The 25,255-nt window shown below is 35.4% G+C and overlaps 1 protein-coding gene and 1 long non-coding RNA gene across 6 annotated transcripts in view; one reads left to right on the top strand and one right to left on the bottom strand.

Annotated features, from left to right (window-relative positions):
* The window catches only part of SREK1 (splicing regulatory glutamic acid and lysine rich protein 1), a 44,512-nt gene that overhangs the window by 11,677 nt on the left and 7,580 nt on the right, over nucleotides 1–25,255 (top strand). For 3 of the 5 annotated variants that reach the window (XM_036409111.2, XM_036409110.2, XM_036409108.2), the window contains exons 2-9: nucleotides 23–156; nucleotides 6,264–6,379; nucleotides 11,280–11,444; nucleotides 11,557–11,735; nucleotides 13,138–13,268; nucleotides 14,144–14,258; nucleotides 18,862–18,981; nucleotides 19,593–19,985. In XM_036409111.2, coding sequence (XP_036265004.1) covers nucleotides 23–156; nucleotides 6,264–6,379; nucleotides 11,280–11,444; nucleotides 11,557–11,735; nucleotides 13,138–13,268; nucleotides 14,144–14,258; nucleotides 18,862–18,981; nucleotides 19,593–19,985 — 1,353 coding nt within the window. Of the gene's footprint in view, nucleotides 1–22; nucleotides 157–5,004; nucleotides 5,978–6,263; nucleotides 6,380–11,279; nucleotides 11,445–11,556; nucleotides 11,736–13,137; nucleotides 13,269–14,143; nucleotides 14,259–18,861; nucleotides 18,982–19,592; nucleotides 19,986–25,255 lie in introns of those variants that run through there. The other 2 variants (XM_036409112.2, XM_036409113.2) reach the window with 2 other exon arrangements.
* LOC123651168 lies at nucleotides 4,622–24,162 on the bottom strand. The gene is made up of 3 exons (XR_006739692.1): nucleotides 24,141–24,162; nucleotides 6,530–6,538; nucleotides 4,622–4,868 (listed from the first exon to the last, which is right to left on the bottom strand). It is a non-coding gene; the product is annotated as an uncharacterized LOC123651168 (long non-coding RNA).

Consider the following 25,255-nt stretch of genomic DNA (forward strand, 5'->3'; position numbering starts at 1 on the left):
TGTTTTTTTTTTTATCTTGCAGCAACGCACCTCTTGCTTTTTCTTCCAAAGTATGTTATGTTAAGTTTCGTGACCGATCAAGTGTTGGCGTGGCCCAGCATCTAACTAACACGGTTTTTATTGACAGAGCTCTGATAGTTGTACCTTGTGCAGAAGGTTGGTACTCTACATGTTTTTTTTTCTATTTTAATCTCTATTTTGTCTGTTAATTACCTTGACTTTCTTAGAAATTGGCAAGTAGTACTCTGGCATGTGTGTTTGTGTGTGAGAATGAAATTTGGAGAAGGAAAGCATTTTTACTAATAAAATATATTAAAATGGTTCATTTGTTACTTAATGTAAGTTTAAAAAATAAACATTAAAAAATTTTATAAATTATTTGGCTTCTCCAGTTTACATTGGCTTTCTGTAGTTAATTTGCAAGCTGTAAAGAAAGCTTTCAGAAATAAAAAAAAAATAAAAAAGGTTGTTTGGGGAAATTATTTTAAATGTGTAAATGAATAAGCACTTGCCTCTGTGTATACAATACCCTGTTTCCCCGAAAATAAGACAGTGTCTTATGTTAATTTTTGCTCCCAAAGATGCGCTAGATCTTATTTTTAGGGGATGTCTTATTTTTTCATGCACTAGGTCTTATTTTCGGTGGATGTCTTATTTTCGGGGAAACACGGTATTAGTGATATTACATAAATAAAAAAAGTGCATATTTTGCCAAATTGGGGTTAAGTGATATTTATGGTTATAAGAAAATATTTGTAATTGAAGCTTTAACGTATTCTCTTAAGGTTGCTATGCAACTGGAATTTACTTTTTTCTTCTGGCTTTTTTTTTGTGGGGGAAGGAGTAATTGAAGAAAAATCATGAAAAGTCAATTTCCTTCATCAAAGAAATAGTTGTTGAAGATGTGAGGCCTTATAGTTACTCGTTAAATTTTATGACTTAACCTGCTTTAAGAGCTAATTATTACTAATATTTATTTTTTAGTAACTTCTATTTACAGAGCCACTCATATAATAAGCTGTGCCGAATTTGACAGTTCTGGTGTGTAATTAATTTTATCCAGAGCACTGACTATGGCATATGTACATGGATTTTAGAATTGGGTTATTTAAATATCTTTAAAATGTATTTTTACTGGTGGATGGTGGTAACTGCAACATAATTTTACCTGAAACAATTTAATGTACTTTCATATGTAATATTTTAAAACCTATTTTAAAAATCAGGCCAGCATTAAAATAATTTATACTAAACAATTTGCCATACTTTTAAGGTTTTATGCTTATTTCAGAATGCTATTCTGAGATGTCAAAAACATTAATCAGATACTGTATCATTCTTTAATTTTTGAAGTCCCAGAATAGAACATTCTTTCAGATACATTTGAAAGTATTTTTCTTATACCTTGGGGTTAGATTGGAGTGGGGAAGAATAAAAATGGATTAAAATTTATTATTTGCTATCTCTGTCCTTATCTACTTACTGTAAGGAGATAGTGAACCTAGAATTGGAGAGCCAGGTGAGGAAAGAGCTGGTAATGGTTTAGTTCTACAAACCAAGTTCATACCAATTTCACAGAAGTAAATTTCATGGGGGAAAAATCAGAAGGTTTATTAAGTGGGAATATTATATCATAAAAATGAGTCACTAGCAGCACCAGGTATTACATTTTATTGGCTTATTACTGAATTAGAAGGAAGAATTTTATCAGTTGTTGCTTTGTTGGAACCTTATTGTACTCCCATAGAACCTTTTATTATAGTATTTGAGAAACCCTGGCTCTAATTTGTCATGAATGTTCAAAGTTATGGGCAGGTAGAGGTTTCTTATTTTGTTTGTTTTACTTGATAGAGATGAATAAATGCATTTTTAATATCATTTTGAGACAAAGTTTCACCTTTTTGAACATGAAAATTTAAATTTTTTCATTGCAATTTAGTTATGTGCTTTAGAACAGCAGTTGCCAACCAGTGGTCTGTGGGTCACTGGTGGTCTGCGGGGTCCGAAAGGTTGGCTACCGCTGGTTTAGAATACTTACCTATAAAATAACTGGTGTTAGAAAAACGTTCAGACACACATTTTTCATTAAATAAAATATATCTGAGATAAATTTATAGAACCTTACGAATGTCATAGTGAGCCTTTAAAGATCCGATTATGCACTGCAAGCAAAGTAATAAAAAGTATTATATATTGTACCAAAAGAAGATAGCAAAGTGAATTTGAAATAAACGAAAGGAGGAGTTCTAGTGGAGTAAGTTCTATAAGAGATATACTGTGGTACTATAAACAGTGTTCTATTTATTTCATATTGCATTCTTTCCTTGATGTTAAAGAAACAGCATTATGAAAGAAATGAGAAAACCATAGAAAAAATTTTAGTTTCAATTTGCTGGGTTTAAAAAAATAAAATAGACATTGTGAATATGTAATGTTCGATGTGTAATAGTTTCATACATATCAAGCATTAGCTATTGTCAATGAAACATGCCATTTCAAAATAAATATACTTTCATTATGCTTGACCTCTTTTTGTTGTTGTGTGCATCTCAGATTTATTTTTATAAATGTTAACACTTAGAAAAAAAAGATAAGGTCAGACATAACAAGATTGTCAGCCTAATCATCAGTCATAACTTTATGTCCACATTTTCTGGTAGATGGATTTTGACTATTAATTTGGTTTTGTATGTTTTCTCTATGTGATATTTGTGCATTATTAGATGACTAGACTGGCCAAGGCAGACCTGTTACACTTGCCTGACACTTGCCTGAGTTAGGCATTGTTTGCCATGCCACTAAACCTGCCGTCAAGTGAAACCTTCATTGGGGAAATGAGATCGGAGTCTGAACCGCAGAAGATGGACGCCCTGTCTCTGTTTTTTATTGTTTTACTTTAATTTCATTTCTTTTTCTTTATTTTGTCCCTTTTTTGTTTTTGTTTTGTTAAATCTCTTTCACTTTAACTTGTGAGCTGGTTTTCCAGTTCTTTGTAAATGGTATTCCATTAAGGATTCATAACATTGCATTGCAAAATATATGGGGAGATGATCAGCAGAGCTCAACCTTAAGATAAAATAAATGTTCACAGCAAATTAGGATACAGTGAGTATTAGGAGGCTGAGTGGGAATGTTAATTGGTGTTTATAGACTGATCAGGTACATTTATTTGTTCTTGAAACACTGATAAAATTATTAGAAACATTTTCTGACCTCAATGCAACATTTTTACAGTTTTTCTCCCAAATGTATATTTCTTATAAAAATCAATTGATTGCATCCTCCCTGCTAGAATTTTAGCCATCCAGAATCATGGAAAATAAGTTAATTTTTTATAACAATTGGGGTAGAGGACACAAAGAAACTTTCACTTTAATGATAGTTACTCATTATAGAAAATAACATTTCCTTATAAAGAACTAGTTGCCTGTGAGGGGAATGAGTATTTGAGAAGCTATTAAATACTTACATGTGTGTGTTTCTCTGTTTGCTTGAATTTTTTGTTGAGAAATATTCAGAGTTTACTAGCTTCTAAATGGATTCTGAGATTTAGGACTACTAATTTAATACAGTGAGAAACATTGTTCTCTCAGTTGTCATTGAGTATAATTTGGGAAAAATGCTAAATGCTTATTGGTTTTATACTATTATATGGTAATAGTATTTAGAGGGTAAGTTTGATAGAATTCTATCTTGGAAACTAATGGAACTTTAAGTATCTTTAATAATGATTAGGATAAGAAAAAATTAGTGTGCTTACAGTTAGACTTTATAGTAGTTTTTTACTACTAAGAAAGGCAGTAGGAGTCAATCTACTGATGCTTTTTTTTTTTTTGAAGCCCACAGTGAAAGGTTTTATCATACTAAGTATTCAACATTTGGCCTGTGTTGAATACTCTTATTGTTTGTGTAATCTTTTTACATCTTTTGTATAGGTAATTTGACTTATTTGACAGTATATTAAATTGGGATTTTAGATTGGAACATTAGGGTAGCAGAGCACAGAGTTTATATCCCGGGACTTCAGTTGATTTATCAACGTGTGTTTAGGTTTTACAAACATTTAAAAAATAATTCCTATTTATAACAAAACATGCGTAATAGCAATATAAATAGTATAGTATATTTGTGGGTATACAGAAATATGTGTTAATACTAGTAACTATTCAATATAAAATATTGTTTGATATTTTCAGTAAGGCCTACCTTTCATTTATCTCTATGCATGTTAAAAAAATTATGTTTATGCAGAATTTACACAAATAATAAAATAGCTTTGTTTTTGAAATTAGGTTAAAGTAATATAGATTTAGATGTTTCAAAGATTAGAAAAAAGTAGGCATTTATTAAAGCTAATGTATTGATAATTTGTTTTGTTCCTGTAAATAATTGTAACCATTTTTTAAAAAATATATTTTTTATTGATTTTTTTACAGAGAGGAAGGGAGAGGGATAGAGAGTGAGAAACATCGATGAGAGAGAAACATCAATCTGCTGCCTCCTGCACACCCCCCATTGGGGATATGCCCGCAACCAAGGTACATGCCCTTGACCGGAATCGAACCTTGGACCTTTCAGTCTGCAGACCAATGCTCTATCTAATGAGCCAAACCGGTTTCGACTGTAACCATTTTTAAAAGCAAGTTTTAAAAATCCATCTTGAATTCTATTTAGAGATATGTTTAGATAATATTGTTTAGAGATTTATCTCTGCATATCTGGTTGCTTTAAATAAGAGTTTTTACCACTAAAACCTAACCTGGTGCTTTTGAAAAATTTACTCCATGTGCTATTTTCAGTTTAACATGATTTATAAACTGTCTTAAATTACTTTTGAATTCATAATGGAAATGTGTAGCCCAAAATAGCTATGTGTAGTCAACTTTTTGTTGTTAATCCTCACCTGAGGATATTTTTTTCATTGATATTTAGAGAGAGTGGAAGGAAGGGGGAGATAGAGAAAAATATCTATTGGTTGCCTCCCACACCCACTGGGGATCAAGCCCACAACTTATCATGTGCCCTTGACTAGAATTGAACCTGGGATCCTTCAGACCTCAGGCAGATGCTTGTCCACTGAGTAAAACTGGCTAGGGCGCTGTAGTCAATTTTTTTAGGAGTAAATTTTATTTTATTTTTTTGGGGGGTGGGGGAGAGAACTGTAAGAGAGAGAGAGAGAGGGGACCAGGAAAAATGCATGGAAGTTGAAGTCCTTATTAAAATTAATTGATTTAGAATTCAGTAATATCACAAATTTATGGACATATGTCAGAGTAAATTTTTAGTTTTTAGTCAGGAATTTTTTTCTTAGCATCTTTGAATATTTCAGTGCTATTATTAGAAGATGTTTATAAGCAACACATTTAGGGATCAGCTATTTCTCTTCAGATAAGTATACATAAATTGGTTCTAAAAGTCAATAATTTAAAAAGTTTCCTGAGATTAGGGAACTTGTTTTGTTAGTCATTCTAAAAAGTTTTAGCAATTTCCCAAGGCATATTCTTTAGACCTGGGTTCTTTTGAGCATTTCTGACATTTTTGGGAGGTGACGTATTAATTGAATGGTACAGCTTCTTTTTAAATTGAAGCTGATTTCATGCAGTAGGTGTTTGTTTTCTTCTATCTACTTGAAATTAAATGGAATTTGTTGGAAGGGTTATCAAAATTGTTTGCACCACAAGTAGGTAGTTTAAATAATAGGATAGGGGCACTCAGTAAGGAACAAATTTCAATTCGCACATATTTGTTTTTTCTTTTTCTTTTTTTTGACTAATTTGGTTATTTGCCATTTCTGGGGATTAAACTTTAAAAAATGTTCTTCTTTTCTGTATCTGATGTTCTGTGTGCTATTAGTGATGCAGCCAACACGAACGGTTGTCATGTGTAACACAACTTTCGATCACCGCGAAAACACCGTCCTGGGAAAGCGTCCATGCTTGATATCGTTTGGTTCATGAACATTAAGTTTCCAGTACAGGTGACCCATAGCTCAAAGTGTTAAATAATTGTCTACATTATTCAATTTTTAAAATAATATTCCATTAATGAGATTGTTAGTCTTTGAAATTTTGCTCACTTTTATTTTTCCTAGTAGAGCAGGATAAAAGGAAAGACTTAAGTTGTAATTTATTTCTTTATACGGATCTGATAGATAGATTCATTTATTATTATTATTTTTTAAGTACAAGGGTAATTGTAAAATCATAGTGTAAAGTTTGTGTGGTGTTTCTGCTTTCTGTAATGTTTGAAACTTGCCTCTGCAGGTAAAATCCCAGAGGAATCAAAAGCACTCTCTTTATTGGTTCCTACTCCAACCATGACAAGTCTGATGCCTGGTGCAGGCTTGCTTCCCATACCAACCCCAAATCCCTTGACTACAGTAAGTATTACATACCTTCTTCTAAAAAGAATGAATGTTCAACAGTTTAATCAGTTGAATAAAGGGCTTAGAAAATTTTTATCTTGAACCTTTTTTATTTTAATGGAGAGAACCAAAATATGTACTTAATTTCCCCCCCTCAATTGTCACTTATGAGTACTTAAACTATCTTTTGGAATTCTGAAGTAATTGAAGAGTCATTTAAATTCAGAACTAAAATTGATTATTCATTAGCAAATCAGTTATTGAAATTCAGCATTTTAGACCACATGGTGAATTGAAGAATCTAGGTAACTATATTTTCCAATTCATGAGTACCACATTTATTTTAAAAATATGAACTGATTTGCAACCTGATAATAGGAAAAAAATATCTCAGAGAAGGATTTATCTGAGAAAATGTAACAAGGTAAAAACATGACAAAGTATTTTTTAATGAATTCTATAGAATTAATAGTAGTTTAATATCTCCTTTGTGATTTCCGAGTGGGGTTAAAAAAAGATATGGCTGTTACTGTACTTTGGTTTTTATGTAAAAGATTGGGGTCATAATTACTTTAAAAGAGGGGTCCCAGAAAATAAGAGGTGATGGGGGTAAGGGGAAGAGATCAACCAAAGGACTTGTGTGCATACATATGGGAGGGGAAGAGATCAACCAAAGGACTTGTGTGCATACATATGGGCCTAGCCAGTGGCCATGGACAACGGGGCGGGGGGAGGGGGGCATATCTAGGGAGGGTTTTGGGATGGGAATGGGGGAATAAGGACAATTATGTGAGACCATAGTCAATAAAAATAAAAAAAAAAGAGTGGTCCTGGGTTTGATTCCAGTCGGGCTCGTGCCCAGGTTGCTGGCCTGGTCTCCGGTGGGGGGCATGCAGCGGGCAGCCAATCAGTGGTTCCCTCTCATCGTTGATGTTTCTCCCCTCCCTCCCTCCCTCCCTCCCTTCCTTCCTTCCTTCCTTCCTCTGAAAGCAATAATAATTAAAAAAAAAAACATTTTAAAAAAAGGGTCATTTTTCTTTGAAAACAAACAAGACAAAATATCACCTTAAATTGAAAGTTTTATCTATTGTAGTTTTGTGGTACTGGATTTTTAGGGAGTGAACTCATGTCTATGATTAGTATAATTAATGTATCCAAGTTATAAAAGTGGGTTCTGAAACCTTGAAGTGCAAAATTTTAGGTCTTTCAATTTTACATGACATTGTTCTGATGGAGATCTGCATTGTGACTTATAGGGGGAAATGCTTTTTAAATTCAACAGTTGATCATTTCTATTGAGCTTTCTAGAAGTTTTATTTTGGATATATTTTGCTATATTTTAATTCATTGACTACCCCTGCCACCCTCAAGTATTTTCTTGCTATTTTGAAAACCCTTAGGGTTTATTTATCAACAATATAAAGGTTTTGTTGTTTAATTTGTTGCCCTTAGGGAGAATAGTTTCTTCCTAATTCATCTGCAGAGGATCTGTTGTTACAGAACTTAGTTTATGAAGAATAATTTCAGTTAGAGAATAGAAGAAAGGTGGCCCAGTGTGTTTTAGCTCCCGGTTACCTCTCTTTTTTCCTGCTCACTCTACTTCACCTTTGCCACTTCTTGGACATGTCAAGTACATTTCTGCCATAGGGTTTTTGTACTTATTTATCCTCTGCCTACAACTTTATCTTTCAGACATTTGAAAGGTTTACTTTTAAACTTTTTCTTAACAATGAAACTGTTCATCAGGTTTCTATTTAAAGGGAGGCCAAAGTTTCTGTATAAAAAGGCAAAACGTGTTACATCTGGAGACCAGATCATCTTGAACTCTTCAAAGACCAAAGGGCAACTAAATATTAGCCCAGAATTAGGGCCAGAAAGTAGATTAAAGATGGGAATTTTAGTATTACAGAGCAGCCACATCCAATAGCACTTTCTCCCATGATGGAAATGCCTGTCTGTATCTGTACTATTGAGTGTGGTAGCCACAAGCAGCTGAGCTATTTAGGCCCTTGAAATGTGGCTAGTGTGACTGAGGCACTGAATTTTAATTAAAAATGAAAACCAAACTTCGTGATTTTTGATAACTTGAAATGGTGATGGTGAGTAACAAATCTAAGATGTGGTAGTAGCAAGATACCACAGATTATAATAAATACTATGAAGGAAAAAAACCAGTGATGTGGTAGAAAGTAAATGAAGCCTCATATAATAAGGTCAGGGAAACCGTCTTAGAGCGAATAATTAAACTGATACTCGAAGAAGTCACCTGGCAGAAGCAGTGAGAAGAGCTTTCAGGGCAGGAGGAGCACTATCCCAAGGAGGGCCCCGGCTGGGTGGCTCAGCTGAGTGGCGCATCATCCTGTACATCAAAAGGTTGCAGGTGTTTGATTTCAGGTCAAGGCACATAAGTTGTGGGTTCAATCCCTGTTTGGGCCAAGTATAGGAGGAGCCAGTTGACTTTTTTAATATGGATGTTTCTCTCCCATTCTCTAAAAATCAATGAACTAACATATCCTCCGGTGAGGATTTTTTTAAAAACCCCAAGATTTGAAAACTTGTGTGTTCAAGGTAGAGAATTGCCATCAGTGTGGTTGAAGCATAGTGAGTGAAGGGAGGGATAGATAGTTTTTTTTTTGTCATGGAAAGGAATTTACCAGTAAATTTTATTCAAAGGTAATGAGATACATACCCTTGCCTGGAATTGAACTTTCGACCCTTCAGTCCTCAAGCTGATGCTCTATCCACTGAGCTAAACTAGCAAGGGCAGGTGTACCTAATTTTATTGCACTGTGCTTTATGTCCTTACATGTGTTGTGTGTGTGTGTGTGTGTGTGTGTGTGTGTGTGTGTTTTAAATAAATTGAAAGCAATACCCTGCACCAACCAAAAAGATTACAACTCGCTCTGTTGTGGTGGTCTGTAATTGAAATAGCAATATCTCCAGGGTATGCCTATAAACAAGAGTCCTTTTTGTGGTCTGTTTAGTGCCATGTTTTTCACATTTTGTACATTTTGTTAATGATTTCACCATTTAAATTAGCTCCCAAATGTAGTGCTAAAGTGCTGTCTAGTGTTTCTAAGGGCTGGAAGGCTGTGTGATGTGGCTTACAGAGAAAATATGTGTTAGGGCTCGTTCAGGAATGAGTTGATAGTGCTTCTGACTATGAGTTCAGTGTTACTGAATCAACAATAAATGTTAAATAAGGTGTGTTTAAACAGAACATAATGTAAAACAAGGTTTTGTATTGGTTGATGAAAATAAGACCAGAGGCTTGTTAGAACCTAGCCTTCTAATTTTCCCTAGTAGCAGTGATTCAGTATTCAACAGTTCAGTGTTTGTGGCAACTTGATAGGACATAACTACTACAGATAATGAGAATTGCGTGTTTTAGTGTTAAGATTAAGAGTAGATAAAATATTAGCTCTAGTAATAATTAATGTCGTTTTCTAATACTTTTTTAAATCAAATTTATTTAAACAATACAACAAAATTTAATCAACAATATAGTTGCCGTTGTTTTCTACTACTTGTGCCCAATGCTCAGGAAGCATTTTAATCCCTCTGTTGTAAAATTCTTGTAATTTTGATGCGAAAAATTCGGTCAATGCATTTTTGAGGCATTCTTCATTATTAAATTTTTTTCCAAGAAGAAAGTTTTGCAAAGAACGAAACAAATGGTAATCGGAAGGGGCAATATCAGGAGAATATGCAGGTTGAGGGAGAACTTCCCATTCCAACTGGCGCAGTTTTTCAGCAGTGATTCTTGCAGTATGCGGTCGTGCGTTATCGTGGTGAAGAATTACGCCCTTCCGATTAATCAGCGCGGGTGGTTCTTTTTCTCTTAAAGCTTGGGCTAACCTTTCCAATTGGGCACTATACACTGCACTTGTAATGGTTTGGTTAGATGGTAAAAGTTCATAATGAAGAATTCCTTTAAAATTCCACCAAACACACAACATCACTTTTTTCGCATGCAAGTCAGGTTTTGGCGTGGGCTGCATGCGGAGCCTCATTTTTGTCCAACCATTGAGGCCGCCTTTTCAAATTAACATACAGCACCCATTTTTCATCTCCGGTAACAATTTGCTCTAAAAACGGCAAACGGTTTTGACGAGAGAGGAGCGAACTGCAAATTGTGACTCTTTGATTACGGTGGTTGTCGGTCAACTCATGAGGAACCCATTTTCCAAACTTTTGGACTTTGCCAAGTGCACGCAATTGATTGGAAATTGTTTTTTGTGAACAATTTAAAGTTGTCGCAAGCTCTTGTTGGGTAATTTGAGGATTTTGCACCAAAAGAGCTTGAAGAGCTTCTTGATCAAAATTGGACACACGGCCTCGACCACTCTTGTCATCTAACGAAAAATTTCCCTCGCGAAATTTCTCAAACCAACGCTGGCATTTTCTGGCGCTAACTGTATCTTGACCAAGAGCACTATAGTTGTTTTTTGCAGCCTCACTTGCTTTTCTTCCTAATTGGAACTCGTAAAGCATGCAGTGCCGAATATGCTCTTCATCCGCCATCTTCTTAGCCCTAGTTTTGCAACAAAAACCAAACCAAACACAAACTTTTTCAAGCAAAACTTGTTAATTGCACTTCACATGTTCTGTAGATACCACGTGTTTGAAGGTTATGTCAATACAAGTCAACGCCAAGCAAGATTTTAAATGAATGTTAAAAAACGACATTAATTATTACTAGATCCAGATAGTAAGAAATACCTTGCATTTCAAATTACATTAAAAACTACTGGGACCTCCCTCTTAATAAATTCAGACATATCCCTGTCTTAAAGTTAGGAGCCCCTAGTTTCTTCCCATTCTTGTTGAGTTTATCAATTCTTTTTTAAGATTAGAGAATGGTAATTTTTGATACTAACCAAAAATGTGCTTTCCCCCCCTTTTTTCTTAATAGCTGGGTGTTTCCCTTAGCAGTTTGGGAGCAATACCAGCAGCAGCACTAGACCCCAATATTGCAACACTTGGAGAGATACCACAGCCACCACTTATGGGAAATGTGGATCCTTCTAAAATTGATGAAATCAGGAGAACAGTCTATGTTGGCAATTTGAATTCCCAGGTAATGAAGACACTGATTCCCCCTTCTTAAAAATCATATAGATTGATAAAGTAATATTTATGATTTTTTTAAAAAGAATATACTTTATTAAAATTTTACTTTGTTTCTTCAGACAACAACAGCTGACCAGCTACTTGAATTTTTTAAACAAGTTGGAGAAGTGAAGTTTGTACGGATGGCAGGTGATGAGACTCAGCCAACTCGGTTTGCTTTTGTGGAATTTGCAGACCAAAATTCTGTACCAAGGGCCCTTGCTTTTAATGGAGTTATGTTTGGAGACAGGCCATTGAAGTAAGAAACCCTAAACAAGAAATTTTAATGATTTTGAAAAACTTTAAAGTATTTTTGATGTAATTAAGGCCTTTTTTTTTTTTTTTTTCTATTTAATAGTAATTGGCAATTTGTGGAAAGGAAGACTTTGTGTTAAGTATACTAAATGAATACCTGAGATACCATTTTAGCCTTTATGGTTGTATTTGAAGACATCTTATTTTCTATTTTATAAGGTCTAGTTTAATGTTAATGTTGGTTATATACCTTATGAAATGACCATAGGTATTTTTCCAAAAGCTTTAACAAGTCAGGTGAGCTTTGCATTATGACTGGACTAAAGGACAATTTAACATATGAGTTGAATTTATTTATTTACTTACTTAAAACAGTAATAAGAATTTTGGTAAATCCAAAATCCCAGGAAGAAAATAATATTAAATACTCAAATTATCTGAATCATACATTTTGAGTTTTTTTAAAAAAAATATATTTTATTGATTTTGTACAGAGAGGAAGGGAGGGAGATAGTTAGAAACATCGATGAGAGAGAGTCATCGATCAGCTGCCTCTTGCACACCCCCTACTGGGGATATGCCCGCAACCGAGGTACATGCCCTTGACCGGAATCGAACCTGGGACCTTTCAGTCCCCAAGCCTATCCATTGAGCCAAACCGGTTTCGGCCATTTTGAGTTTTAAGGTTGGCTTCTATCTTTGTTTGCAAAATGAGAAGTTGATGTAGCCTGTTAGATACTATATTTTATGCAGATTATTGAGGTAATTACCTTAGTTATACAGTTTGATGAGGATTCTGCTTTAAAGGATAAATAACTGTTCCTAGTGAATGCTTATCTTCTATTGTGGAAGGGGTGAGACTAAAGAAATTCTTCTATGTGCATCAAAGAAACCACTGTTGCCTGGTAGATAAAAGAGTTTTATCAAATGCCTCCCACATTCAAAGCTGTGTTTGAATCCGCTGTGGTACAGGAGTGATGAAAATAGTGTACAGAATATACAGCTTCCCTTGCTCTTCCCAGGGTGCAGAAGTTATCAACAAATTCTTATAATCTAAGAATAGAAGTGATTGATTTTAATATTGGTGTCAACATTTTAATTTATTATAATTCTAAGCTGTGCAGGGGGAAGCAGTCGTACTGGTCTTTAAAGTTGTTAAAGAAGTCGGCTAATATTCAAGTTTTTTTCTCCTCTTGCTTTTGGCTTTGTTAGCAAGAGATGAAGTCAGGTAGAAATGAGATTATGGTTTTGAGGTTGGTTGTGGTTATTCTGTATTTAGCTATATTACTCTTTAATGTGCTTTCGAGGTGTGGATTCATAAATATATGTATCATGTAAAAACTTAATTGTTTCATGATTTGTAAAAGACGGTGTGTATTTGTGATATGCTAATGTTTTTAATTTAGAATAAATCACTCCAACAATGCAATAGTAAAACCCCCTGAGATGACACCTCAGGCTGCAGCTAAGGAGTTAGAAGAAGTAATGAAGCGAGTACGAGAAGCTCAGTCATTTATCTCAGCTGCTATTGAACCAGGTAAGGTCATAGTGTTGTTACATAGGTTATAGTTTAAGATCATAGAATTTTAGGACTGCAAGGAATTTTAGAAATTAATCTTGTTCAGTTCCTTCATTTTACAAACAAGAAGACTGAAACTCAAGAAAGAGTAAGTGACTTACTAATGTCAAAGGTCAAAGAAGTACTTTAGCACATTCTTTTCTCATGATATTGAATTGAGGCACATTAGCCTGAGTTAATCAGTTTTATACTTTAAGAGCAAAATTAGTGCTCAAAACTGACTTGCTTAAAGCAACATATAAATGTTATTATGAGACCAAAAACAAGAATAAATATATTTAAAATGTGATGATTAAGCAGACTCACTTTTCATCAAAGTTTTAATTGTAAATATAAACAAGAGATTCTGTGAGTTAGGGAAAATACACTGTTTTAGCAAGGTAAAAGAACACTTAACTCTTCAAACTTTTGTGTTGCTAACTAAAATCTAAAAATCCAATTTAAAACTGTCTAGATGGTTTACATTTGAGCAAGTTTTCTAAAGTAGCACTCGGAATTTAAGCCTCAATTCTAGCAAAATAAATGGAGAAGGATTTAAAATCACTGTTACAGGTATTACAGACATGTTATAATCTTACATTATGGCAGCAACAAAATATTACGAACAGCTGTTTATAATCATCTGGTTTATATGTACTGCTGCAGGGTGGCTGCACTCAACGAGTTTATGCAATGACTTTCTTGGATGTTTCTGAAGGATAATTGCAGAGGAGGAGGATGTACAGAGAGTAGGCCCCTTGCACTATATGTGGTACATTCCACTTGTGCCTGATTATTAACTGGGATCTTTAATTGTTCTGAGCTTACACTGCAAAGTGGTTTTTTCCTCCCAGAGTCTGGAAAGAGCAATGAAAGAAAAGGCGGTCGATCACGTTCCCACACTCGTTCCAAATCCAGATCTAGCTCAAAATCCCATTCTAGAAGGAAAAGATCACAATCAAAACACAGGTGAGAATTTCTGCTATCACTTTAAATTTTTTTTTTTTGGTCTTGTATTAAAAATAGTTAAGATTTCTGAGTTTTTTCCTAAATGTCAGAATTTGAAAATCTCATAGAGTTCACCAAAAAGTATGATTACCATGAAATATTGCTTTAATTATAATTAACTATAGTTTAAAATGCAATTTTTAATATGTCATTGTTATTTCAATGAATTTTTAGTTTTAGAAATTGGTTTTCTATCTTAAGATGCAATGTTTTGGATTTTTCTAAGAGTAAACTAGTGTTTATACAGACTGGCAGAAACTTTGCGTATTGAGAAAGGGAACCATGTGTATTAGGATGCTAATGGCTGATTGCTGAAGTTGCTCCTCCCTCCCCCTTCCTACTCCACTCAGGTGTTGGAAGTACTATCCCAGATCTTGCTTTCCAGTCCTTAACTCTCTTTAGTACTTCGGGACCTGAAACAGGAGTAACTTGCAGCTTTAGTTCCAACTATTGTATTGTGCTTAAGCTCTGTTTGTTTTGTTTTATTTTTGAACATAGCTCTGTTGTTTTTCTTTTTAAATCTGTTGTGTTTGACTGAACGGAGATCTCAGTTATCATCTTTAAGATGTGGAGGGACTGTTACTAAAATGTGGAAATGTATATAGTGGATTCTAACTGCAGGCTGCATGCACACATATACCTTGGCCTAAAGAGAAGAGGTAGAGAAAAGTGTGTGCATGTTTATGTGTGTGTGGTGTGAGGGTATTAGAAAAGGAGGGAGAATTAGAGAGGAGGGAACCAGTATGTTGCAGTATGTTAAACCTCACCGGCAAGCTCAGTGTAGTCTGTTTTTCTGTGTTGTTCAAAGAGATTGAAACAATGAGATAGGAAAATACTATTTCTATGACTAATAGGGTATACTTCTTGCTATTTACTGGTTTATACTTCTCTGTTATTCTTAGTTTGCAAAATCTCTTTTGGGATGTAGTTTTACTGTATTCTCCCACACACGGCCTTACAATAAGCAAGTTCAGATCCAAGTGAAGGAAGTTGTTTCATGTAAAAGGAATGACCAGTGCAGCAGAATCCAGAACTGGAGAAGGAAAGGGGTATAGAAGCAGTGGTGCTAGATTGTCAACGTTAGTATAGGTAGATAGATACGGTGAACATAAAGGAGGTTAAGGAAATACAGAATTGAATTGAAGAGTTCATTTTGTGTTGATTACAAGAGCCAGGCTCCAAATCTAATACCTTAGTGGTTTTCTAGGCTAGACTAAAACCAAACTTAATGATTGACATAATTGTTTCCTTGATAATCTCTGGGAAGATTAATCTGTTGGCAAATATGAACAATGCAGGGGTTGAAGTGCTGACCACTTTAAGGTTTTTGCTCTCATTATTTTAAGTATATTTGGATATTTTCCCTTTGTGTAAGGGTTAATAGAGAGGAAGATTGTTCCTAAACTGAAATTTGTTAATTATGTTTCTCATTCATGGAACTGCTTTCATGAAGGTCTAACTATGTAGCATAATAAATTACTTATTCTTGGCCTGCATACAATTGACCCTTGAACAACATGGGTTTGAACTGCATGGGTCCACCTGTATGTGGATTCTTTTCAGTAAATATATTTGTGGGTTTAGGGTTTATGTATTTAATCAACCACATTTTGAAGACAGTACATATTTTCCACAAAAATGAGAGGCCTATTATAGGCATTGTTCCATACCATCCTATATAATAAAGCCCTAATATGCAAATTGACCAGTGGAATGACTGGTTGCTGTGATGCACACTGACCACCAGGGAGCAGACAAACTCAATGCAGGAGCTGCCCCAGGTGGTCAGTGCACTCCCACAGGGGGAGTGCCGCTCAGCCAGAAGCTGGGCTCATGGCTGGCTATTGCAGTGATGATGGCAGGAACCTCTCCTGCCTCTGTGGCAGTGCTAAGGAGCAGCAAGCAGTAAGGACGAGGGGTCCTGGACTGTGAGAGGGTACAGGCTAGGCTAACACCCCACTCCCACCCCCTGCACAAATGTTGTACACTGGGCCTCTAGTTTTGTATAAGGGACTTGAACATTTGTAGAATTTGGTATCTGTGGTGGGAGGGGTTAGTTCTGGAATCAATCTTTTGTGGATTCTGAGTGATGACTGAAGTTTTGGTGGAGTCAGAAGATTTTCGACTGACCGATGGGTCAGCATTTCAACCCCCGCATTGTTCAAGAGTCAACTGTATATATACACACATAGACATATCTACATATACACACACACACATATATATAAATACACACATACTTTTATACATATTTTTGGTAAGCATATGCTATTTTTATACATGGTTTTTAGAAACATATATGGCTTTTACTAAGTTCTTAAATACATAAGAGGATGATTTGTGTTTAAAGGGAAAAAAAATAAAACCTACCCTTACTCAGAAAACTTAAGTATCTTGACATGGAAGTAACTTCCCCCACTCTAGTAGGGAAGAGGGATGACAGACTTTTCTTAGCTTTCCCTCCCCTACTGAATACCCTTAATGCTAGCCCTGACCTGCTAGGCTTAGCAAGAATGTGGGTTGTAGGAGCCCTCCCCCACTCTTTCTCTTTTATAAATATTTTTATTGATTTCAGAGAGGAAGGGAGAGAAAGAGAGATAGAAACACTAATGATGAGAGGTAATCATTGATTGGCTGCCTCTTGCAGGTTGGACCAAGCCTGCAACTCAGGTATGTGCCCTTGACCGGAATCGAACCTGGGACACTTAGGTCCGCAGGTTCTGCTGGACACTTCAGTCCGCTGACGCTCTTATCCACCAAGCCAAACCAGCTATGGCAGCAGTCCTTTCTCTTGAAGGCCCCCTTTCTACGTTCTCACTGTCCTCAGGTGCTTTTAAAGCCACACCCTTCTTATTCCTTCCCCTCAGGAGGAGGAAGGTTTTTGTTTTTTAATCTTGGTTAGGACTGGGATGATTTGTTTACAGTTTTTCATGTGTTCTCATCAGGAAAGTGTTAGGAAAGATGGGTAGCATCCTAATTATTCTATTTTAAAGTTAAGTAACTTTTAAAGATCAGCATTTAATAACATTTTATGGCAAACAATTTATGGCAAACAATTGACTTACAAATGATTTTTGCAACGTGATGGTAAGTTGCCCTTTATTCACTTTAATTTATAAATGCAATTTTGCACATTACTCTAAAATGAGAACTACTAACGGTAATTTAAATTTTATCTTTGGTTGGATTAGATTTACTTTTTTTAAAAGTCTTTCCTCTTATTCACTGCTTTTTTTTTTTTTTTTAAATTTTCTTAAATTAATTTTTATTGCTCAAATTATTACAATTGTTCCTCTTTTTTCCCCCATAGCTCCCCTCCACCTGGTTCCTACCCCACCCTCTATCCTTACCCTTCACCTCTCACTGTCCTCATCCATAGGTGTACAATTTTTGTCCAGTCTCTTCCAGCACCATCTACACCCTTTAGAATTGTCAGTCCACTCCCTTTTTATGCCGGTGCTTTATTGGGCTGAAAAAAGCTTAGCTAAATCAGAAAGCAGGTCTAATTAAGCAAGTTTATTCTAGCTACACTAATAAAAGAGAAAGATGCAAATTGACCATATTTTCACAATGCACACTAGCCAATCAGGAGTGAGTATGCAAATTAACCCAATAAAGATGGTGGGTTAATTTGCACACGCAGGTGCAGAGTGGTATTCTGCACCGCCCTAGCAGCTCTGGGCCTCTGGGCAGTATGGGAAGGCAGAAAGGAGGCTCTTGCTAGAGTAAAGGCAGTACAGGCAGCCAGGGGAAGGAAGGCTCATTCTTGCACGAATCTTTGTGCATTGGGCCTCTAGTATATACTGTATAAAAAGCTAAGTTGACTCACACATCTCTTGCTGGCGCCAATCACTAGTATAGTTACAAAATCAGGGCCTTACAAATCCCAACGTTTGGTTATGTCTAGCTTTAACTCATAAGTAATGATGTTTATTTTTCTGTCACACTATACTGTATGTATTATGTATTATGACAAATAGCTCACAGCCATTTGTAGAAATTATTGAACTATGAGGTCACTACTCAATATTACAACTTGTCAAGATAAGTTGTATTTCCAAGCAGTTATTACATGCAAGTCACGAGTTAAAGACAATTTATGATGTGGAAACTTGGATCATAGGAGGAGTCATCTATACTAAGCCACATAATAATTGGCAAAAGAGATTCACATGAGAAGAAGACATAATGTGCAGAAGTGGCATTATTTTGTCTCCTGTTTTCACAGAGGTATATTCTGTTTTGTGAGACATTTTGGAGGGGGAAATAAAAGGAAAATAAATTAGCAAAAGAAAGCCACACTTGAGAATACTAACTTAAATTTGACACAAAAAATACATTCTTTCTCTGTTTTTAGCTTGGTGTTTTGGATAATGACCAATCTGATCAAGTTTCCATAAATAAAGTATTTTAGATAATCTAACTCAAGTACTACATAGTGGAGAATTTTAACATATTGATACATACTGTGGCACAGTTTTTAAAATTCTCTTATTTGAAAGACATCATTAAAAATTGAAATTCTAAGAAAAATTGACATTCAAACAGTTTGTTTTTTTTTTAGGAGTAGATCCCATAATAGATCACGTTCAAGACAAAAAGAAAGACGTAGATCTAAGAGCCCACATAAAAAACGCTCTAAGTCCAGGGAAAGACGAAAGTCAAGGAGTCGTTCACATTCACGGTAAGTTTTTTCGGGGGTCGCGTAGGGGAGGGCTTCATTTGTTAAAAATCTGTTGTGAGGGAAAGTAAACCTTTTTTCTGATTGTTTTTGTGATAATATTGGTTGCCATTGATTTGGATCTGATTGCCATTATGACTCGTGAGGTTTCTGTACTTAATTCCCACTGGTATTTGTTTTTATTTTATTAATTATTTATTTTAATCCTTACTTGAGGTCATTTTTTCATCAATATCTAGAAAGAGTAAAAGGGAGATAGGCAAGGGAAGAGAAAGAGAGAGAAACATTGGTGTGAGAAAGAGACATTGGCCACCTCCCGCTCACACCACAACTGGTCCAGAGATTAAACCTGCAACCCAGGTAAGTGCCCTTGACTGGGAATGGAACCTGCAACCCTTTGGTGCATGGGATCTAACGATTTAGTAACACTGGCCAAAGTGATATTTGTTTTATTTAGTAGTTTCAGTTACAACTGAGTTATATAGAAACTTGTTATGTCTTATAGCTATTATAAATTGTTTTGTGTTGGTAATTATTGAGGAAAGAGAGGAGGTCCTTTTGGAGAGTAGAGTTATTTCAGTTGTGAATTTACTTACTTATTTTTGTTTTTAAAGGGACAAGAGAAAAGAAACCCGAGAAAAGATCAAGGAAAAAGAAAGAGTGAAAGAAAAAGATAAAGAAAAGGAAAAGGAAAAGGAAAAGGAAAAAGAAAAAGAGAGAGACAGGGAAAAGGAACGTGAAAAAGAAAAGGAACGTAGTAAAAACAAAGATAAAGAACGGGAAAAAGACCGAGATAAGGATAAAGACAAGGAAAAGGACAGAGAGAGAGAGCGGGAAAAAGACCACGAAAAGGAGCGAGACAAAGAGAAGGAAAAGGAACAGGATAAAGAAAAGGAACGAGAAAAGGACAGATCCAAAGAGATAGATGAGAAAAGAAAGAAGGATAAAAAATCCAGAACACCACCCAGAAGTTACAATGCATCAAGAAGATCTCGTAGTTCCAGCAGGTTTGATATGCTTAAAATCTTTACCAATGTGTTTACTAATGACAAATGAAAATGAGAATTTGAACTGAGGGGGACAAGATTTTCTTTACAAGTGGAATTAGTACAGTAATATCAAAACATTTTTCTTTTCAGAGTAAGCATTTCTCTAAGAGGGCTTGCCACATGATTGAATCTGAGGAGGAAGGATGGATGGTATTGGGCAAAATGATTTGAAAAGTTTTCTCTTGTGATCCATTATTTTAACGTGGTAGCACTAGCAGATGGTGCTGCTGCTGGTGTTTTTGGAGGGTAGAATGGCAGGGCAAAGTTTTTTTTTGTTTTGTTAATATAGGTTTCAAGTGTACAATTTTATTATATACTAGAAACCCGGTGCACGAATTTGTGCACTATTGGGGTCCCTCACCGGGCCTGTGGGATCAGGCTGAAACCGGCGATCTGACATCCCCCAAGGGTCCCGGATTTTGAGAGGGCACAGGGCAGGCCAAGTGATCCCACTGGTGCACAATCTAGGTTAGGGAGGGACTCGGGGAGGGCCCCAGTGCGTGTCCTGCCCCTCTTGCTCAGTCCCAATTAGCCATACCTCAACAGCAAGCTAACCTACTGGTCAGAGTGTCTGCCCCTGGTGATCAGTGCACATTATAGTGAGCAGTTGAGCGGCCTTAGCAGATCATTAGCATATCATGCTTTGGTTGATTGAATGGATGACCAGACACTTAGCATATTAGGCTTTTATGTAGGATCACCTGGATATCGCATTGTGTGTTTACCACCCAGGGTCAAATCTCCTTTCACCACCATATATTTAATACCCTCTACCAGTCCGCTTTCCTTCTGGTAACCACCATATTGTTGTGTGTCTGAGCTTTTGTTTGTTCATTTTTTGCTTTCAGTTTTACATCCCACATATAAGTGAAATCATAGGTTCTTGACTTTTTCTGTCTGACTTATTTCACTTACCATGATATTCCCAAGGTCCATCCTTGTTGTAACAAATGGCAGTATTGCATTTTATGGCTGAGTAATATTCCATTATATTTTTGTACCACATCTTCTTTGTCCAGTCATTTAGCAAAGGACCGTTGGACATCACACCTATTAGGTTGGGTATTATCAACAAGACAAGTAATAACAAGTGTTAGAGAGGTTGTGGAGAAAAGGAACCCTCATTCACTGCTGGTGGGAATGTAAACTGAAAATTTCTCAGAAAAATGAATCATAGACTCAGTAACTATTCTGGATTTCTACCACCAAAATTTGAAAACATTTATTCCCAAAGATATATGTACCCCTATGTTCATTACAGTATTATTCACAGTAGATATGGAAAAGTAGAAAGGCCTTTTAAAAATTTAAATATGGAAGAATTGACCTCTTAGACTTCCGTATTTCTTTGGAGTGGTGTGGTAAGTTTTACGTGAAATGATTTCTGAAGTTGAGCGTTAGTGCTTTTTCATCTTAGTTTTTACTGCACTATTTTGTTGAATGCTTGAACGTTTACATTTTTTATTTTGTCAGTTTTAAGGATTTGTTTTTTCCTTAGTTCTGTTCCCTTAATCTATTAATAGGTACTCTGACACCTGGTGGAGTAGGTTGCCATAGTAACAGCAGCAAAATGAGGACCTTCATTGATTCAAGATTATGTAAACCTATATTCCATTATTCCGGATGATACTATGGCTATAAATAAGTAGAAGTTCTTAACTTGTGTTAAGCTATTTATTAAAATACATATTTTTAACAAGCTTTAAAGGTATTTTAAACATAAATTTTCATAGAAAATAATTTCAGAAACAGGAATGTCTGTTTCTTTTTAAATTCTTTTAAAATATATTTTTATTGATTACAGAGAGGAGGAGAGAGAGAAACATCAATGATGAGAGAGAAGCATCGATCAACTATCTTTTTTATGCCCCCTACTAGGGATCAAGCACGCAACCCAAGCATGTGTGCTGACTGGGAATCAAACGGTGACCTGGTTTTATTCTTAATGCTAGTCTTTATTTAGATAATACAAGATAATTCAAGCATTTGAGTGCTTTTATTATGTGCCAGATTTTATGTCTCAGCAATTTTTCATGGCTAACCTTATTTAATTTTTTTTTTCTTTTTTAAATATATTTTACTGATTTTATACAGAGAGGAAGGGAGAGAGATAGTTAGAAGCATCGATGAGAGAGTGTCATCGATCAGCTACCTCTTGCACACCACCTACTGGGGATATGCCCGCAACCAAGGTACATGCCCTTGACCGGAATCGAACCCGAGACCTTTCAGTCCCCAAGCCGACGCTCTATCCATTGAGCCAAACCGGTTTCGGCACCTTATTTAATTTTCAAAATAAATCTATGAGAAGATTATTATCATGGATGTAAAACATGAGGAAATTGAAGGTTAGAAGAAATTTTCCATTTGCTTTGTACTTCAGTATCAGAAGTACAGTAGCCCTTTCTCTTTAGAAATTAAGTTTACTTGAGAATTCTCTAATTCTTGGCTACTTGCTTTAAGAAAACTTGATTTAGAAGTATTGAGTTGAAAGCAACACCCTATGTTAAAATGGGCTTAAAATAAGCTGATAATATTTTAGCACATTGAACCAAAACTGAATTAATTTAACCTTATTTACTGTGGGTATCTTTGAGCCCTGCAACTGCATGTTTATGACACAGTGATTTTAATGGTTCTGTGTCACATATTCTTTTGTGTTTATATAATTGTTTAGATACCGCTTTTCACAACACCAAATAATGTTTTTGATGCCATTTAGTTAAATTTGCTTTTTCTGATGTCTGTGAATGAAATGTTTAATTTTTTCTTGGCCCATTTTAAAGTCGCTTGATATTTAAGAAAGTTCAGATGTTCACATTCAGTGCTAAATATATTCCTAAATAAACTCTGGGTCTGGAAAATAAATGCTGTTTAGAATGTTTCATCCTTTCAGAGGAGCTTGGTGAAGAGATACAATTTCTCAATTTTTAGCATTTTTCTGCTTTTCAATTGCTCTGATTTGTTTTGTAAATGGGGGAAACTTTTCAACTGCTCAGAAAAATAGTCTACGTAATAGTTTTATTTCCAATATTCTCCTACTTTTTCTTTTTTTTTTTATTCTACTTTTTAAAATAAAATTTTGATATATAAAAACTTATTTTTATTGATAAATTTTTATTGCTTTGAGAGAGGGAAAGAGAAACATCCATTGGTTGCCTCTCCTATACCCCCTCCCCTCAACCAGGAATTGGACCTACAGCCTTTTTGGTGCAGGGACGATGCTCCAGCCAACTGAGCCATCTGGCAGGGCAATGTTTAAAAACCTTTTAATGTTTAAAAGTTACTATCAATAGACCCAAGAAAGGGAAGTAGAAAATATTTATTGAGTACCTGTTATGTGCTAAACTTTATCCTTGGTACTTTACTGGTATTCTAAATCCTCGTAGCAACACTGTAAAGCTTGAGTTATTTCCATTTTTCAGTTGTAAAAGCAGGTTCAGGTTAAAAGCAACATGGACCCCAGTAGTGCGGCTGGTAAGGTGTGGAACTAAAATTTAAATGTAATTCTAACCAACTTAGTTCTTCCTACTAGAGCTGCCCACTTCTTTTTCAACTATTTGGTATTCTAGATTGCTATCTATTCAGCCTTAGCTCTTACCATCAATTGGTAATTATTAGATATCCACCTATACATAGTACTTTCTGAACAGTCACACTGAGCTAGAGGGAGCCCATTTTGTGTATACTTAAAGTCTGGAATACACAGATGTTCCCAAGCTGTGGAAAAAGTGCTTTGGGTTCTTGTGCTCTGTTACTGAATAGCATTGATTTAATGGTATATTGTTATCTATAATTTCTTCAGTAAGAAGTAAAATTTTGGGGTAACCTGGAAATAAAGTTGGGTAATGGAGGAGAGAGCTTCAGGTAGAGTTGGAATTGATTTATTTGTGTTCTCAAAATTTTTAAGTTATTTTGGTCTTAATATCTATTATACCACATCTGAAACGTTATTTAGGTTTTATTTTATAAATGAAAACATAGAATGTTTCATTAACCTAGAATCAATTTACTGAGGTGGTAAGAACAATTTGAATTCTATAAGGTTGATTCTTTCAGCTACATGGCCAGTGGCCACTAATTATCAGAACTCCTTGTGAGTTAGTTAGATACATTAGTCATTTAATAACTATATCTCATCCTTGAATTATGGACATCTTGAAATTTATTGTTTCTAAGTAGACGTTACTAATGAAGTAATTTAGAATATTCATATTTGCTAATATGTTAAGCAAAATAATTTTTAATAACAAACACAATTTAGTAATTATTTTTACTTTGTCATATTTAAATCCATGGTTTTAAGTATTTTACTTATCTCTAAGCAACTCTGCACTTCATTTTAAGTGAATAGAACAACAGTAATGAAATGGTAGGAGATGGGAGGGCAAAGCATAAGATGAGTTAATGTAAATACATTTTTAGAGATACTTTGAATACTTAGGTCTGGAAAGTTCACATTTTGCAAGCCAACTTATTTTTCTTGAAAAGGGCATGTTAGTGACCTTATTATAAAATAATCCACAGTGGGGCAGCAAGGAGCTAGATGCATGACAAAGGATCTGAACAAAACATGTTTTAGGTGCTAAGGAAGAACATATCTAAGCAAAATATGTTTTAGGTGTTAAGGAAGAAAATATCTAATTGAGAGAATCTGAAACATCCATTAATATTTTTTTTTCAACTCAAGAAATTATTGTTCAAATAAACAAGATGAGTTGGAAGTCCTATATCCTTTCTAATATGAAATGTTAGATCTTTTTATTAATCTGTAAGATTTATGGTTCATAATTTGACCTGCACTAAAATTGGATAATAGAACATGCTCATAAAGGACATGTGCTTAAACGGGCTTCCAAAGAATACTGGTCACTTGAGAGCATTAAGGACTCTTCTGGTTTTGTTTATTTGAATTGCCCTTTATTTACTAGAGGCCTGGGGCACAAAATTCATGCACTGGTGGGGAGGGGATTTCTCAGTCTGGTCTGCACCCTCTCGCGGTCTAGGAGCCCTCAGGGGATGTCCAACTGATGGCTTAGACCGTGTCCTTAGCTCTGTCATAAAGGCAGGAGAGGCTCCCACCACCGTGGCTGCATTCGGTAGCCACAAGCTCGGCTTCTAGATGAGTGGTGCTCCCCCTGTGGGAGTGTGCTGACAACAGGGGACAGCTCCTGTGTTGAGCATCTGCCCCTTTGTGGTCACATCATAGTGACCGGTCGTTCTAAGTT

The sequence above is a fragment of the Pipistrellus kuhlii genome, unplaced genomic scaffold (genome assembly GCF_014108245.1).
Source record: "Pipistrellus kuhlii isolate mPipKuh1 unplaced genomic scaffold, mPipKuh1.p scaffold_m20_p_4, whole genome shotgun sequence".
In the NCBI taxonomy this organism is placed as follows: domain Eukaryota; kingdom Metazoa; phylum Chordata; class Mammalia; order Chiroptera; family Vespertilionidae; genus Pipistrellus; species Pipistrellus kuhlii.